Below are 18,560 nucleotides of genomic sequence, written 5' to 3'. Positions count from 1 at the left end.
TACCATCTGCTATCCTCCCTATCTCTTGAAAATAGTCTTACTTTCTCCGCTGCCACCCTCATCCTCATCCTCTTCCTCATCATCATCGGTATACAAGATGGGCCCATCAGAGTCGGAGTCGTTGGCCTGGTACTCCCTTGGGCCTTCGTCCTCTGGGGCACTGAAGGACTCTGAAAAGTCTTCCATCAGCTCAGGGGTCAGCAGCTGAGTGTCCACCTTCCCCAGCTCGTCTTTGGTTGTAAAACTGTTTAGAGCACAAAAAAACACAGAGGTGACTCAAAGTTCAGAGCAACCCTGGGGACACCAACTCCATGAAAGGAGCTCTAGTATCTATCATGGGTCTCCTTTAGACTGGGGAGAGGAGAAACCAGAGCTGGGGCAGCTAACGTCACTGACATGGAAGAGTAGTGAGTGCTGGCTTACTCAATTCTCCAGGTCTTACATTCTGCATCTGCAAAACTAAACAGCTTCACAGGATGGTGTCTAATATTTAGTAAATGAGCAAGGTAGCCAGGTGCGGTGGTGCACACCTGTAATACGAGCAACTTGGGAGGCTGAGGCAAGAGGATGGTAAGTTCAAAGCCCACCTCAGCAACTTAGTGAGGCCCTAAGCATCTTAGGATACCCTGTCTTATAAAAAGAAAAAAAAAAAAAAAAAAGGATGGGAATGTGGCTCAGTGGTTAGGCACCCCTGGGTTCAATTCCTGATACCAAGGGGTGGGGTGGGGGAGTAAAAATGAATAAGGTAAAACTATATCTTGCTAATTGATGTTTCCATAGTAATGGTGACACAATGCAAAGAATAATGGGCTAGAAGCTCCTCAATTATTTGACTTTTTGTCTGCACTTTGTTTGACCTGTGAGTCTCAGTTAAAGCCTCAGCATCTTCAAAAAACTTTTTGAGTCTGTTGAGTTCTTTGCCCTGCTCATCTGCTCTTAAGGTAGTCACCTTAACACACTGCACCTGGACCAACCCCCAGTCCACCTCCACATGGTCCTCACTCAACAAGTGGGACATGTAACTGTGTGCACCACAGCACCCAGAAGAGTAGTAGTAGAGGAAAGTACATCTTCTTTCATGAATAGGTGAATAAACCCCATTTTCGTCCCAGCCAGTGTGTCAAGGTTCAAAAATCCTTTATCCTATCTGTGCTTTCATTCCTTCATTGGTAAAACTGCTTCTCCCAGGACTAGAGTAATAATCAGATGGAGGATATGAAGTTAAATGAACTCTTCAGAAGAGAGATGATGTTCAGGGAAGTGATAATTTCCTGTTAATTAGTGAGGTAAGAGCCTCTGGTTTAAAGAGTTACTACAAATATATAAAAGTAAAAAATATACTCAACATCAAAAATATTTCATGCAAAAAAACAATACAGTTGTCATTTTAAGATACAGAAGATTCCCCAAGTTGCTTTCTGATATAAATAGAAGAATCTGTATTTGGATGTCACACTTCTGAAAGACTATTTAGTAGAAAACATGTGTTTGCTGTTCTCACTGACTAAAAAAAAAAAAAAAAACCCAAAAGAAAAAGTGCTTTGAATAACGAATACAGGTAAACTTTTTCAGAACATGAGGTATTTAAAATTCTACTTTGTGGTTATAAACCTAAGCACTTCCAAGATTTTCTATTTTTAACTAGGAAAATCCAGCAGCCTAAATTCTTGTTCTCAAAGAAGAGATACATGAAATCTAATTTTTTATTCTGTAAAATATATATAACATAAAACATACCATTTTAAACACTTTTAAGTGTGCAATTCAGTGGCATTCGATACACATACCTAATAATCGTGTAATCATCTCCAGACTGTTTTCATCTCCCCAGATTGAAACTCTGTATCCATTAGATAATTACTCCCCATTCCCACTATTGACAGCCCTGGGCGACCACCATTTCACTTTGTGACTTCATGACTCAACTATTTTAAGTACCTCATACAAGTGAAATTACATGGTGTGTGTTCTTTTGTGTTCGATTTGCGAGGTTCTTTCCTATCACAGCATGTGTCAGAATTCCTTTCCTCCTTAAGGCTGGATGATATGCCATGGAATGTATACACCACATTTTGTTTATCTGTTCATCTGTCAATGGACATCTGGATTGTGTCCACGTTTTGGCTGAGGCTGCTGGGAACACTGGTACAAAAAATCAATTCCCTGCTTTCAATTTTTTTGGCTTTACACACAGAAGGGGAATTGCAGAATTATAGTGTAATGGTATGTTTAATTTTTTGAAGAACCGTTATACTGCTGGCTACAGCAGGAAGTCTCATCTCAAATGAGAGAAGACTAATTTTTGTGGGAAAACTTTCAGTCTGGATGCTTAGTTCATTGCCACTGGAAGCCATTTTTGTTTGCAGAGACTGCCATTATAGGTGACCACAGCATGTTTAAAAGATACATGTAATAACACCTTCTAGATACAGCAGAACAAAACATGTTTCTGAGTCGAGTCTTGTTATTTGTTTGTGTGTGAGTTTGCTAATTTATTAGGACATTATTATTTTAATCTCACCATTTGTATTTTATAATATATTTTGTAGTTTGCAAGTAATTCAGAAATATTTACAACTTACAAGTGTTCTACATTATAAGGAGGGCAGGTAATTTATAGTTCATGGATCCAAGGAAGGCCATGAGTGAGAACCTTAATCAAGATAGCAAGTCCAGGCTAGAACCTAGACTAAAGACTCTTAAATCTATTTATTAATTGTTATATTTTATTTTACATTATTATATTAGCCAGGCACAATGGTGCATGCCTGTAATTCCAGCCACTCAGGAAACTAAGGTAGAAAGATTGCAAATTCAAGGCCAACCACAGCAACTTAGTGAGACCCTGTTTCAAAATAAAAAAATTAAAAGGGCTGAGGATGTTGCTCAGTAGTCAAGTGCCCCTCAGTTCAATCCTCAGTACCAAACCAAAAGAAAAAAAAATTATATTAATGCTATAAGTTATATTTCACATTAAATATGCTTCTAATCTATGTCAATTAACTCATGTCTTGGCGCTCATGTTTTTCCCCTTTGGTTCCTGGGCACACTGGACAATATAGTGCATGCCACGAATGTGGAATGGACTCAACAAGTCACCTTTGAACAAGGCCTCAAAATGGGTTGATTAGTTTCTGCTTCATGTAATGTAAGACTTGTATGTTACTGATGAAGCTGCCAATGAATGGAAACCTACCAAATAGTTAGCACCCTGCAATATGGGATAGAAGGAGGTATTTTTATACATACCACTTGCCCTCTTTAAAGTTCTGATATTTGTATTCCACACAGAAGTCTTTTCATAAAATGACAGGATTTTCACACATTAGGTGACTAAATATAACTCAAGGAGAGTTCTAAGAAAAGCAGGTGACTAAGAGCCAAAAATTCTAATTCAAATATCCACTTGAAACGGGAAGAATTTGGAAGAAAATCTGAGACACTACCTACTCCAAATTCATTAATTCAAGAGCAAACACAAACCACCCCTATAGGATGAATTATAATTTAATTTTTTTTTCTTTGAAGAACATATAGAGAAGAAAATCTCTTTGAGTTCTTCTAGGAATTTGTTAGAGTTACCCTGATGGGTAGGACATCTATTACAAATATCCTCACTGTCTAATGATACTCTAAGTCTGCTCCTTCTGATTTAGTGTTAGGAGAAATAGAAACTGATCCTTTGTCTGATAGATCTTCACATACTCAGGCTAAAGACAGATGTTAAACTCTGGCACATAGTACAGAGCTCAGTACAGTTAAGTGCACTCCCGAAATGTTTGTGAAAATGATCTGGAAGTCAGGTCACTCTTGGAAATGGGCTTTCTGAATGCTTAAGACTATCTAAGGAGATTTTATATGATTTATATCTTGTTCTTCAGTATATTAAGGCATATATGTTCAATCTATTTTTCTAAAATTCAGAAGTTGTGTGAAATATTTATACTCCCTGGGCTCACTAGTCAATATTTTGATAAAAATTACTCATGTTTGGGTCACTTTTATATGTCTGGTGCGTAGTACATTGCCCAACACAGAGAAGACCAACCAAAACTATGCTGAAAGAATAATGTTCAGTATTAAGATTGGAAATAACAGCAATATTTAAAAAAAAAAAAAACACTCACTACAATTAAAGGAAGTCATTTGCTATGTGCTGGAACTATTAAGAACACTTCTCTGGTTTGAATGGGTCCCCCAGAATTCATATCTTAAAAATTTAACCCTGCAGATGACAGCATTGGAAGATAAGGCCTCATGGGGGGTACCTGAATCATAAGGACAAAGCCCCAATGAAGAGATTATTACCATTACAAAAATGGCTTGAGGGAGAGGGTTTGCTCTTGAGCGCTTGACCTTCCACCTTTTGCCATGTGATGATGCAGAGAAAAGGCCTTTGCCAAATGTTGGAAACTTGATCTTGAAATTTCCAGCCTCTAGACTGAGAATCAATACTTTTCTGTTCATTATAAACTACCCCATCTCAGGTATTCTGTTATAGTAGCCCAAAACACACTAACCATAACCATTTCATTTCCTTTCAATATCTTCCCTGTATTGCTTTAAAATGTCAGATAAATAATTTGTAATTGGATCTTTATTTATCTTTCCTTCAAATTATACTACACAAAATGATGAAAATAAAGAAATAAGAATATATTAGGAAAGAAATAGCAGTAGAAGGAAAAGCAACTATTTTGGAAAACTTGTGAAATTCTTCAAAGCCTAGAATTTGGTGGGCAGTGCTACGTTTGTATTCTGGCTTTGCCACTATCAACTGGGTGATCCTGCGCAAACTAGTTTACTTCTCTCAATATCAATATTCTTATAGATAAAATAGGAAATAAATACTTCAGGGAAGATTTACAGGAATTAAATGATGATAAATATACAGTGCTTAGTTCCTGACATTAAGAATTCAGTAAAATGAAAATCATTACTATCAGCAATTAAATAAAGTTGATACTTTGGTGGCTTGATCAAAACCAACCTAATTAATGCAGTAATTTTTTAAATAGTCTAACATGACAAAGATTTTTTTTTTGAAAGAGACCCTATTAAAACATTTTAAAACTGATTATAGGTTTTATTCTTAGAAACTGAAAAGAAGATATTAGACATGAGAGTTCTGAGCCTTCCCTAGACAGAATTGATGATTGAATCAACTACACACTGATAGCCCTCTCTTCCGACCTGTGTGACAGGAGGGATAAACTGTTTTACTTACCTTTGAGTAGAATATTTACAGGACTTTGTGAGTGATCAGATGTGATGAATAAAGAAAGGATCCTGAGGGCCTAGGCTGAACCCCAGGTTTCTGGATTGGGTGACTAGATAATGGTGGGGCCACTAATCCACCAAGGCTTATGTCCATTGGCCTGTTTTGCATGGTAACCTTCCTCAGTGAAGGAAAGACTACTGGACCACGGTCTTTTTAACTTTGGTTATCATCTGCTTATCAACTCTAGCCTCAGGGCCATCTCATCTTTGACACCACTCCACCATACTGGAGTAGGCTGATGTTCCCTATAACCAATCTCCTTAGCCCACTTCTTCATTTTTATTAAAAAATCAGTGAACATTCCTAGTGCCCACAGAACACTCCACTCTATACTGCCTGCTGGGGACACAGAGGTACATAAGATGTTAGCTTATTCTGTCCCACATGTCAGGAAAGAGGGGTTTCTGAGTATGGAAGATGCAACAAGCACTTCTGTCTAGAAGCATGGGAAAGCTTCACAGAGAAGATGAAATCTCAGCTGGGTGGGGAGGTAAGTGAGTAAGGATGGGGGCCACTAGTTGGGAGAAAACGAGTTGGAATTTTAGAGTTCTTTCCTGACAGTCTTAGTTTTCTTAGAGAATAAGGCTACATAACTTAACTAAATGAAGATGGGCAGGAGTGGGTGAGCAATCTGGACCCAAGTGAGAAAGATTTAAAATAAGCATAGAAAAGAGAAGGGAACTGTCTAGGGACAAGAAAAAAGGCTGCTGAGCTGTGCTCTGAATGCATTTGAAAATCACAGAATTGGTGTTTGTCACCATTATCAATGTGATTGTCTCCACAGCTCATGGCATCCCCAGGGCAGGGTTAAGAAAAACCAGTGGCCAAAAGTGAGCTCACCTAATGTTCACCAGAGTACATGACAGAGGGAGGGCTCCTCCATTCTAACACAATACTTCACTGATCTTTTCTTTCTCCCTTTCTTTCTTTCTTTCTTTCTTTCTTTCTTTCTTTCTTTCTTTCTTTCTTTCTTTCTTTCTACTTGGGATTAAACCCAGGGGTACTTATCCACTGAGCCACATCTCCAGCCCTTTTTGTATTTTATTTAGAGACAGGGTCTCACAAAGTTGCTTAGGGTCTCACTAAGTTGCTGAGGCTCTATTTCAACTCATGATCCTCCTGCCTCAGCCTCCAGAGCCTCTGGGATTACGGGTGTGCACCATCATTCCTGACTTCTTGACTGATGTTTAACATTCAGATGCATCACGGGGTTGGCACCCGAACTTACCATTTTGCATTTTCTCGGCTAACACTTAAACCAGCGCCCGAGTGGAGAGTGGTTCTGTTGGTCGGCTCTTCAGTCCAAAGGAGCTGACTCGGGTCTAAGGCAGAGACAGGCAGGTCAGCGCCACTGCTGACCAGGACAACTGGAGCATCTGAGGCAACAATGCACTGATCTTCGAGAAGCAGAGGAGGGGCAGGCGGGGAGGGTGGAGGAGCCACCAGGGGTGGAGAAACTGTAGGCTTGGATTTGCCTACGGTCTGCTCCTCTGCCCCAGGGACAGTCTGCTCAGGTGTGGCACTCTCCACTCCAGTCTCCGAAGGCTCTCCTTTAAGGTCAGATGTACCAGCGGTGGCATCTGAGGACCGTCGAGAAGTCACCGGCTGCTTGCCAGCTTTTTTCTTGCCCTTTGTGGTCCCCACTGTCCCTGTTTTGCTACTAACTGTCTCCTTAGAAGTTTTGGGACGAGAAGAGGTGGATGAAGTAGATGGTGAGGCTGATGCTTTGGAGCCAGTTGATTTTTTTGAATGAGAAGAACCAGCTAAAATAGAGAAATTTTTTGCGTTAAAAATCAAAGAAGACAAAGCTTTTTAAATAAAGTAACCAAGCTGGAATTGTTAATGACATTTGAAATGCTCTACTTAAAATCTGCTGGATAAATGGAGGAAAGAAAACTAGCTAGTAATGATAATGTTCTTGTCTTCTGTACCCTCTCTGCCTCTAACCTAGGAGGTAGAGACAGGCAGGTCAGCACCATTAACATTTGGGGCAGAATTAAGGGACAGGGGCCTTCAATCTCCTCTCTCTTTGAGTCTTTAGCTGGAGCAAAGGGGAAACCCTCTCTTCCTTGTCATATGCATCACTTAGAAAAAAAAAAAAAAAAAACTATTGTAGGTCCTGAAGAAGAGATATCTTGGTGCAAAGAGGCAGTCACCAGCAGTGAGCTACAGGTGGCACACAGTTGAGCTCTTCATAAATTACCTGTGTCCTGTGATGTCTTTCTGGAAATGGAGTAGAGGTCCATATTCAGAAGGAGCTGGGGTATATGCTGCCAGTTTCTTTTGGGGTCCAAAACAAATTCACTCATCCCACTGCTAACAGAGCAAACTCATCTGTCCCCTAGCTCCAGGGAAGGAAGCTAGCCATGCTGGCCTATACTTTCATTTTGCAGTAGTGATGAGGATGGGGGTGACAGCCACACAAGAAGGACAGGTCCCCTTCAAATCATCATGAGACAGGAAAAATGTATTTCATTGTGCTTTTTACCAAAAATATTTACATAGGTAATGTCTGAATAATATGAAGAGAGCCACGCATGGTGGTACACACCTGTAATCCCAGCAGCTTGAGAGGCAAGAGATCACAAGTTCAAAGTCAGGCTCAGCAACTTAGCGAGGCCCTTAGCAAGTTAGTGAGACGCTGTCTCAATAAATAAATAAATAAATAAATAAATAAATAAATAAATAAAAAACAGGCTGGGGATGTGACTCAGTGGCTAAGCACCCCTGGGTTCAATCCCTGGAACCAATGAATAAATAAATATTGAAGGGAAAATATCACTCCCAGAACTTCTGTTTGTTTTTGTGATGAGATCTTGCTATGTTGCCCAGGCTGGCCTTAAATTTCTAGGCTCAATCAATCCTCCTGCCTCAACCTCCCAGGTAACTGGGACTAGAGATGCACACCACTATGCCCGACTCTTTCCAGAACTTCTGACTCCAACTTTCACAAATCTAATTCTTCTCATGGCCTAAGTTCCAAGCAGGTCTTCAAAGGATTGTCGTGTTTGCCAAATCATTTTCAGGAAAACAAAATAACTACCCTCTCCTTTCTGTCATCTTAGGAAGTTTACTTAAACTCCTTTGAGAATATTCATTTCACTGCTTTAATGAACTATAATTTCTCCTGACTGCTTCTTCCTTGTTTTCTCACGAGAGGTTAAATTATCTTTTGCAGAACTATTAAAAAATGTCTTGTTAGGATTGTGCAGACAATCCATATTGCATACAGATGTTATTTAACCTACCTGTGGTTATAACTTTATTAAAGTCAAGAGATGAAGAACAAATAAAGAAACAGACGACGAGATGTAAGACTTTATTAACTTTGATATGCCAAATAAGCCAGGCTCCGCTAGTGAAAAGATCCAGGCTTCAAAGGAGTCTCTTCATTTGAGGTCTTTATTATTTTAGAAATACAGAATAGCTAGAACTCCACCAAATCTGGACTTGTTATTACATCTTTATAGTTAAAAACTTTTATTGTTTATAAGTCAAATCAATCAAGCCTCCTTAAGCTCATTCTAACTTTTTTTTTTCTTGCAACAAAGACACTAAGGATTTGGTGCCTAAAAATGCTCAATTATTTTCTCAGGTAAGTTCAACATAATCCCTTCCAAATCCATTCTAAGAATATCACTTCTAGTCATATTTCTGGGAAAAATTCTTTCATTTCTAACAGAAAAGTTTAACTTTAGCCTGTCTCATGGAAAAAAAAAATTTCAACATCTGGAGTGCAAATTCAGGCCATATTATGTTTTTCTTTAAGAAGCTTGTACACGACAGGACTTTGCTGAAACCAACTATGATTGAAAAAGAAGTACCATCTTTCAGTTAATAACTTTTGTTGCTAATCGTGTGTAACAATGAGAAACAAAAAAGGGAGCTTTATCTTCACTTTCGTGGTAAAGCACCTGAACCATCTATATAGATAGGTGGCTGTATGATTTAAGAATTGAAAACATCTGAAAGAAAATCAAGAGCTATGCCAGGTCTGTAGTACAAGCCTGTAATCCAATGGCTGAGGAGGCTGAGTCAGGAGGATTGTGAGTTCTAAATCCAGCCTTAGAAAAGGCAAAGTGCTAAGCAACTCAGTGAGATGCTGTCTCTAAATGAAATACAAAATAAGGCTGGGGATGTGGCTCAGTGGTCGAGTGTCCCTGAGTTCAATCCCCAGTTTAAAAAAAAAAAAAAATTAACAGCTGCATGTTTGAACTGACTTTTTGAGGTCAACATTATTTAAATAAAACAAAGTTACCAGGCAGAAAATTCCAAATGGATACACCCTGAATATCCTAGGACTCTGAAGAAGTATTATTACTGATTGATAGACGGATCTTTGCACATGGCCTTAGTGTCCTTCAGTGCAAACCGTTTCTCTGTGACAGCCCTGGGAACAGTCGCATTCTTATTGGTATAAGGGCCTGCCCGTCTTATATATGATTCAATGGATAAAATGACTGTACTATTCTCATAGGGACCTCATGAGTCTATAAATAAATCTTCAAGTAAAATATCTGGAAATAACTTCAAATCTGTCACGAAAGCTGTCCCCTGCCCTTGCATTCATCATGGGCTTTCTTCTGAGAGTCCCAGCCACAGTGAACCCTCACCATAAGGAAAACGAGGAAGTGGGGAATCAGACTCTTCATTCCCAAAGGTAGAATGAGAGTGTGGAGCTTTTCTTCAGGAGATTGACCAGTGCCCACCCGACTTCAGGCACAGTTCCGAGGCTTCACGAGGCAGCCTGGGAAAAAACACACTGACACCAACAAGCATGAACACTGACGTCCAGACCCCTGGGAAATGGCCCTTACGCACTGTTGGCACATGGTTCTGAGCTGTTTCGTTTCAGAGCTGATTAGAAGACACCCAGACCTTAGGGTCAAAGGCGAGAAGAGAGGAACCCAGAGCTGTTATACAGTCAACTCAGCCAGTCTCTGAATTTGAGTTCAGCGGGTATAAATTAGGAGGGGAAAGAGATCAACACCACGGCATATGGCAGCAGTCAATTGCTAGAAAGCTGCTGCTAGTTTTAAGGAAAAAGAGATTGTACAGGAGAATTTTTATTTACATGTTGATGTTCTCGGTGCATGTTCACTTTGATTAATGTCCCTTTAAAAGCTAGACCACATGGTAGGCATCTTAATTCTGTTTCACTAGAAGAATGGGAGCTCCCTTTGCAGGAAGCATGTTCAGTGAAAAGAAAGCTGGACAAAGAGTGCACAAAGAGAAGGAAGTCAGGGCACCCAAACGTCTGCTGGCGATGTGTGATAGCAACTTGAAACAATGCCACACCAAGGTGCTTGCCTCACAACGAATTGAGGTCTACTGACCAGGGTGGGGGAGGGTGGAGGGGTGGGGGAGCAGGGAGCGCTGAGCCTGTAACTTGCAACTCCACAGATGTGATTTTTGACTGGAGTAGAAAGAAGTGGGCAGGAGCTGAACCAACTATTTGGACCATTTGTTCTTTATCAGAAGAGAAATGACCATGAATGCTGAGGATTTAACACATCCATCAAACGTTAAAGATGTATGTCATATTCTTATATGCAAACCTGACATATTTTGGAAGAAAACTCTAACCAAAAGCCACCCATCAACTTTAATAGGCACAAGATCAGTCGATACCTAAATAATGTCATATCAGCTCATCATCACTCATTGGACACGTATCCTACTCCCTGAAATCTTGGACTGGGTCTCGTGTGATGGTAGTGGATACCAAGATGAATGAGGCATATTTACCCAGATCCTAAAAGGGAGAACTAATCAACTTGTTGTCTTTGATACAAACAACACTCTTGAGCAGTCTTTGTGGCAGAGCTGAATCCACTGGTATAACATCCTGAGAAACCCCCAAACCATCACTTCTGGAAGAAACAATTAGCCCCACCCCAGAGCCAGGCATCCTGGACTCCACCCCGCAGTGCACTGAGGGCATACTCACCGGCCTCTCTGGTCGTGTTTCGGCTTGTTGGCTTGGGTGGAGGGACGGGGGCCTGCTTACCAGGAGCCTTGGCATTTTTTTTAATGGGAGGCACTTCGTCACCTTTGTGTCTGGCCCCAGAAGTGGCCCCTTTGGGAGGCACAGGTGATTTGGGGGGTTTAGGTTTGGGTTTAGGCTTAGGAGGAGCTGAAGGAGGTGGATCAGGAGCTGCCGGTGTTTCAGAGTGGTTTTCAGTGTTCTCTATAAATGAAAGTGAACAGAGCAGACTGATGCAGACATACACCATATAAATACTAGGAGCAAGACATGGCGACAGGGATACACACACACAGCTGCTTGGCCCTTGGGAACCAGGTGGAGCTCTGCACCAGGGAGAGCAAAGTTTGGTTTAAAAACAAAGGCTGAAGGACAAACGGAGATGTGTTCTCTGCATATATCAACCACTCCTTTGATAAAACTATGAGACATAAGTTACTGGGATAAAGGTATGTTGAGAAGGAGTGTAAATGTCCACAAGACAGATGCCCCAATTCCAGTCTTGGATCTGTGGTTCTGGATGACGACGTGGACACTGAGTGCTAACTCCAACAAATTGAACAATTTAGCAAAATTGAAGGACCCTCAAGAGTGACAGGTGAGCATATTACACACACTGTCCCGCAGATGAGGACTGATTGACAGCAGCAGCAACTACTGGACTCAAGCCTGATCAAGATAAAAGGGATTTGTGCTTCGTAGAAGTGCAATAAAATGTTGCTGATTTTCTAAGCTATGGTAGACTGAAGGATCTATGACATGGTGCACAGTGTGTGGAACGATGAACTATTTTCCACTATGAAGATGTTCTCCAGCTTTCCCAGCATACTGAGGAAGCTTCCTGTTTTGCAATAATTTGCTCTGCCCTTTTAACTTAATGCCACAGCTGTAGGTACCTGAGTGCAGAATCCAAAAAAATATGAACTTTGCTCTGTATTATAAACATGAACAATGATTTGGAAAAGACAAATGTTACAATTCACAGAAAGAATTCATACCTAAGAACAGAAGCCTCCACAAGGTTTTGCACAACTGGAGGAGAAATACTATCAGTTTCTTGTTAGCAAAAGTGGAGATGCTGAGGCTTTTATTCATTTAGTCACATGTAGACTTCTAGTAGTGACCAACTGAAATTAAAATACAGTTCTGGTCCAAAGAACCAAGCAGCATTTCTTTAAAAATGGAGCACAATAAAAAACACAAGACAGTGCGTTAAGACAAGACTCAGCCTTTCCTGGATATGTCTTCCCATTTTTGAGTGACCAAGTAAGGATTTTAATGCTGGCACATGTTACATTTTACAAATTCCTTTTTCTTCCTCGTTTCTTATTCTAGTGAGCATTTTTATTTCTTTTTAAACCATATCTTTCATTGAGTCACCTATATATCTCCCATGATAATGATTTAAGTTACAGAAACTTATCAATAAGACCTTTCTTTTAAAGCTCCATTTTATCCTGCCTCAGCCATGAAATCCTCCCCCGCCAATCTCTCCTGCCACCGTACTTATTCAGCCTCACTATAGGAGCGACTCATTCAACACTCAGCAGAGGCCACTTCGTACGTCTTCAAGTTTATATATCTTCTCAACTAAGCTGCTGATCATTTATAATACAGTGTTCTCCCTCCACTCCAGCCTGGTCTGAACCACAAGATCAGTTAGTCACAAAAGCCCACTGGACTGGAGAATGATACAAGTGTATACGCGGGTAACACACTGAATGTGAATGTAAAATAGCAAACATATGTCGACTTGCCAGTCTTTTGACAAAGGGCAGAAATCTATTCTTTAAGTATGTCTTTGCAATTTTAGCCCTAAGCACAATACCAAGCGTGGAGGCCAAACCCCATGATATTGGCGGTGGGAAGAGCAAACCGATCTGCGGCATTTCGTGTTATTAGTCCTTTTTTCACACTCAAAGCCCTGCCTCTTATCCTTTCCAGTCATGGCATATCACTGAGGGATCTTTTTTCTTTTGGTTTAAGGTTTTAAATTCTAAAATTATACCCCAATGATGGTCTGGGGGTGTCGCTCAGTGGTAGAGCATGTGCTTAGCACATGTGAGGCCCTGGGTTCAATTCCCAGCACCACAAATAAAATAAAATTCTCCAAGGAATTCGGCTTTTGCATTTGGGAGGGAAGAGATGCTTGCTGTGTAGCAGTCAGTAATGTCCCCACTGGGGAAAAAAGGAACACGCTGCACACAAACTCTGTGCTGGCTTCTTGGAAAACATGGACCACGCTCTAGTCTTTGAACTGTATCGTCATCGGCGAGTGTCTGCCACTCTGGTGACTCCTAGTTGTGTGTATGTGTGTGTGACATGCACTCACAATAGTATATTTTTTCTGACTAAATGAAAAATGTCTCTTTTCTGAAATTCTGTATCCCATCAAACACAATGCCCTAAAAATCATCAGTTCAATAAATGTGACTAACAAGCTGATCGTTGCTGTCACGCCATCAATAGCAAACAGATTCTTGCATGTGGGAGGTAATGAATTAAGTTGTGTGTTTTAGGATTACCATATGATCTGAAGACACTATGTAAACTGATGGAGTTCAGGAGTATTATCTTTACAGGAGGTTAAGAAAGAGCTGCCTGCTCACTCTGGCTTCATGAGGACATGAGGTTTCACAACAACACAGTCTGGAAGATAAGCTGCAGGCACGTGGAAAGCTGAGTTCAACAACACTTAGAGCAGGCCCAGTACTGAGTGCGCTCTGCACCTGGCCTAGAATGCATTTTGGCTCCAATTCCTTTCCTTCACCCCCTTCCTGACTCCTTGGGGTCTTACTGTGGAAGGTAAGTTTGTACCTCAGAGAAGCCGTCTTGGTCTCTACTCCCCTGTCTTGGTGGACTGGGGCCTTTCACGGTTCTTTGTATCTTGTTTTGCAGTTACGTGTGTGCAGTCTGCTCTCCTCTTGTATCATGATCAGCTGGAGGGCAAAGGCCATTTTTCATATACTGACCTTTTCCTGGCCCCTACAGTCTCATCTTCATTATTCTTTTTATATCTTCTTAGTCAAGAAGATATATAAAGCCCTTTACAGTAACTCAATAGAAATAATGTTAAACAATTTTCAGGTTTCTCACACTACGTTGTGTTTAACCGAAAGACCTTAAAGAAGTCTCCAGCCTCAGGGAAAAGAGGCCTAACACCACTGTGCCAACTACAGAATCAGGCAGTTTCAACAGCCCCAGATACACTCACATGGCTTGGTAGAACCTGCTCTGCTTTCTTTGTTATTGAGGCTTCAAATATTAAAGTATTGAGATATTGTTTTATAAAAAGATGCAATAAACATCTGGGATTTTAAAGGCATGTGATATGTTTTTGCAGATATAACCAATTAATAGATGAAGCAATGCTCTTGAGTGAGCGGGCATGACACTGGAGGGGGAACACTGCATCCCAACAGTGAGGAGGAGTTAGCTCATGGGATGGTGGGTTTGTGTGGTAGTGAGCTCACACAAGGAGAAACTCCAAAATAGGGGCAGAGGCATAAGTGAATTGAGTTGGTTTTCAGAATTAATGGTATCTTTCTAGAGAAATAAAGTCTTGTCTTTGTCTTAAGACACTTTCTACTTCACATAATTCTCACAAAATATTAATTTTGAGTGTCATTCATTTCAGTCTCAGGAAGTGGCTTCCATACCTAACACTCTTCATTATCAGCATGGCAGATATCATGCATGTCATAGATATCTGTAACCAACACAGCAGATTCACTCTGTAGTCTTAGAGTGCCATGCCAGCAGCTGGCATGTCCACCTCCTTATGTACAGACTAGCCAAGTAAGATGCTAACCTGAACCTTATTGACCAGAAAGAACAGAATGTACTGATTTGAAGTAAAGAATAAGAAAACAAAAACATCTCTCCACCATTCCTGGAACTATGATCTGTCATCTTTTTAGAACACCAAGGCCTGCTGGTTTAACTAGCATAAATCTGTCAGCAACTTTTTATTAGGTTGATAAGGAAAACACTTCCTTTGAAGTCTGGCCAGTCAGTGAATGACACTGACACCCGTATGGACCAGGGAGAAAGCACAGATGAATTTGAAATTTAACAGTTTGGTGAGATGGGACAACTGGACTTAACAACAAACCAACAAAATCACTACTTTCATGCATAAACTAAATTCCTTTCAATTTTAAGTCTACTTTATCTTTATGTTCCAGAAGTGTTATCGTTGAAAGTCTTAATTTCTTATAGCCAGTGCTCATAAACACAACTGGAGTTCTTCCATGGAGCAAGTAAAGCCCCAGGAATACTATGCTTCAGATTTGAAGAAAGCAAAATAATAAATTTCCAATAGATCATTAACAGAGGCTTTTAAAGCTTTTTTAAAAGACTAATGTATGTGCAAATAAAGTGGTTGTGGACTTCCAGAGAAGATGGTGTCAAGCTACCTAGTCTGTTTAATAAAGCCATCAAAAGCCCTTTTATTCCCTTTGTCTTTGGACAATTTGGGTCAAAAACAGAGGAAGAGAAGTTCACTCTCATCAATTTCTAGGAATACTCAAAATGTCTACAGAATGCAAATGAGGTTTTGACAAGTTTCGGCTGTTCAATGCAGAGGTAGACCTTACAGAACAGAAAATAGTCTGTTTTCTGAGAATTCCTTTCTGTGCCATAGGGAATCATCTAGTCTCTCCCAGTAAAACCTCTCCTTGTGGGGATGTTCAGCTCAAGGTTTGTCTAAGTCTGCAGTGTGGGGGCTCTTGCATGTAATTCCATTGGTATCGAGATGTAATCAACCCACAACGAGGAATTTGTGAAGGTTCTGGGGGTACACGATAGACCTGCATGTCACAGATATCTGTAACCAACACAGCAGATTCACTCTAGAAACCAAGGCCTCTAAAGAAGACTTCAGGGGAATAGTATCATTGCCTCTAACACATTTTGAAATTGTATTTGCACAGATCAATCACAAAGCAGAGACTGCAATAATCAGTTTTCTGGGGCCCATTCCTGGGTTTCTCTTAGAAATGTCTAAAACCTACAACATTGGGTCTACTGATGCCACCTACTAAGTCCCACTCTTGGAGAGGGAGTGCCAGCTCGAGGGAGCCATGCGGGTTTTGGTGTTCCTCCATGCAGAGCTCTTCACAGGGCCCAGTTAAAACCAGGTGAGAAAGATGTTCCAATATCTCATTTTTTTTAAGATCCTAAAGAAAAAATCTTGAAAAAGGAGAATATTTTCAGACATCCTAATGCTTGAAGAGTCCACCTTTTCTGATTACCTTTAATTGATCCTCTTTAATAATAAAAAAACAAACAATGCCATATGAAATGGAAGCATCCACCTGAGGATGTTACCCTATTTCTTGCCCCCTAATTATCATTTCTCTCTTCTTTATATTTCAGACTTCCTCTTTGTGGACCACTGGTTTTAGGTCACTATTTGGAGACTGAGACCTGCTTCTTGACATTGAGCTAAAGGAAATAATACGGGTTTTTCTCTTTATTTTACCTTTCTTATCTTCTGCTTTTTCCTCCCGAGGTGGTGATTTCTCAGATACAGAGCCATTACCTTCTTCAGACTTCCCTACATTCTCCTCTCGGGTAGATTCCTCTCCGATGGGTATCATGTGCCCGTTTGAATTTTCAAAGTTAACTGTTACATCTCCATCTAAAATGGGAAAGAAACACCTAGATGTCTAACTTGATGGCTTTCTTAAAATCCAGCTTCCCAGTTACCAGGATAGTAGGATCTGAGTTCGTGTTTCTATCCCTGGAGCCGAATCACCATTTCATTAAATAATTTATCTACAATGAAAGAGCTAGAAAATCCTTAGTCTTGAGAGAAAGCAGCTAAGGAGGGAAAATTCATGTGTCATTTCAAGGCAGTGGGACTGATTATCCTAATTTCACAATACCCCAGGGCAGTAGAGTTCCTGTGTTCTTGTGCTTAGGTTTTGTTGAAGTCAATATTTATGTGTTTTTCTTTGTCATCCAGAAATTGAATGGTGAAAGGAATGATCTGAAAAATGAAATAAACATTTTAACATGCACCAAAAACACAAGGTGTATGCAAATACACAAATAACATGAAATGTAATTACACATACAAACAACTAGAGGTGGAACAGGAAAGTTTCCAAGCACCACTGTCTGCAGAATGTATTACATATGCGGTGTATTAACTTCACACAGTAATGTATCTGCCACTCTGTTTTTTCAGGGGGACAATGGTAGCACAGCTAAGTTTATTTTCATTGTCTTATTTAAGGAAAGATTAAAATGTACTCAGGTGATTGCTATATAGAATTACCCAAAAGTCCATAAGGTAGCATAATAATAACTAGAAAACATTAGTCGAAAAAACATACATTGGAAAAAAACAATTACAGAGGAATTTTCTAAAATCATAGCTTATAATAAAATGTCCAATGTATTATCTAAATCATAAATAACTAATTTTAATCATGGACTTCGATAATTCCTGAGCTTTTCTAAAGTAAAAGGGATCTTGTAGAAACTTCTAATTAGTGATGCTTGAAAGATTACCCTTACTCCATCTATGGAAAAATGGCACTATCATTGTAAAATAAAAATCAGTGAATTAAAGTTTGATACAGTAAGTTGAAGAAATGCGTGATTAGAGGTGGTTTTATGCAGTTGTTTATTAATTTTATTTTAACAGTCATTATAAAACAGAAAACATTTCCCAAGTTTTCTTTGCTTTGATTCAACAATAAAATTCATTGGCCTTCTTAACAACAACAACAAAAAGGCATGACCAGTAAAAAATAAATATCATGGAATTATGTCATGCTCAAAATGAAAAGCAACTGTTGTTTAGTCAAGTAAACTACTAAGAACCTATAATCTGATTTCTGCATAAAACTAAAATAGACAATCATTAAAGGAAATGCCACTGCCAGTAAATCCTATTTCAATAAAATTAAGGTAAGCAATTAGCTATAAAAGAAGAGGGTGGGTTACAATATGCCCAGATAAAATTAAAATGATGTAAGAATAGACAATTTTAGCCAGGGGCAGTGGAACATGCCTGTATTCCCAGGGGATCCGGAGGCTGAGGCTGAAGGATGGCAGGTTCAAAGCCAGCCTCAGCAACTTAGTGAGGCTCTAAGTAACTCAGTGAGACTCTGTCTTAAAATAAAATATAAAAAAAGGGCTGGGGATAGACAATTCCAATGAGATATAAAATATAAAAATAAAAAATTTAAAAACCAAATTTAAAATAACATAAAAACAAAAATAAAAAAATATATTATATAATATATAAAATATAAAAAAAATACTAAAGGGGTTGGG

The 18,560-nt window shown here is 39.7% G+C and overlaps 1 protein-coding gene across 10 annotated transcripts in view; it reads right to left on the bottom strand.

The window, feature by feature from the left end:
• The window catches only part of Phactr2 (phosphatase and actin regulator 2), a 199,493-nt gene that overhangs the window by 45,335 nt on the left and 135,598 nt on the right, over positions 1 to 18,560 (bottom strand). For 4 of the 10 annotated variants that reach the window (XM_048799305.1, XM_048799290.1, XM_048799293.1 and 1 more), the window contains 4 exons: positions 16,753 to 16,911; positions 11,232 to 11,471; positions 6,510 to 7,044; positions 42 to 244 (listed from right to left, as the gene is read on the bottom strand). In XM_048799305.1, the coding sequence (XP_048655262.1) occupies positions 42 to 244; positions 6,510 to 7,044; positions 11,232 to 11,471; positions 16,753 to 16,911 (1,137 nt within the window). The remainder of the gene's footprint in view (positions 1 to 41; positions 245 to 6,509; positions 7,045 to 11,231; positions 11,472 to 16,752; positions 16,912 to 18,560) is intronic. The other 6 variants (XM_048799321.1, XM_048799307.1, XM_048799310.1 and 3 more) reach the window with 2 other exon arrangements.

The sequence above is a fragment of the Marmota marmota genome, unplaced genomic scaffold, assembly GCF_001458135.2.
Source record: "Marmota marmota marmota unplaced genomic scaffold, marMar, whole genome shotgun sequence".
Lineage (NCBI taxonomy): Eukaryota > Metazoa > Chordata > Mammalia > Rodentia > Sciuridae > Marmota > Marmota marmota.
The sequence above is the reverse complement of the archived record's forward strand: the minus strand, read 5'-3'. Positions and strand labels throughout refer to the sequence as shown.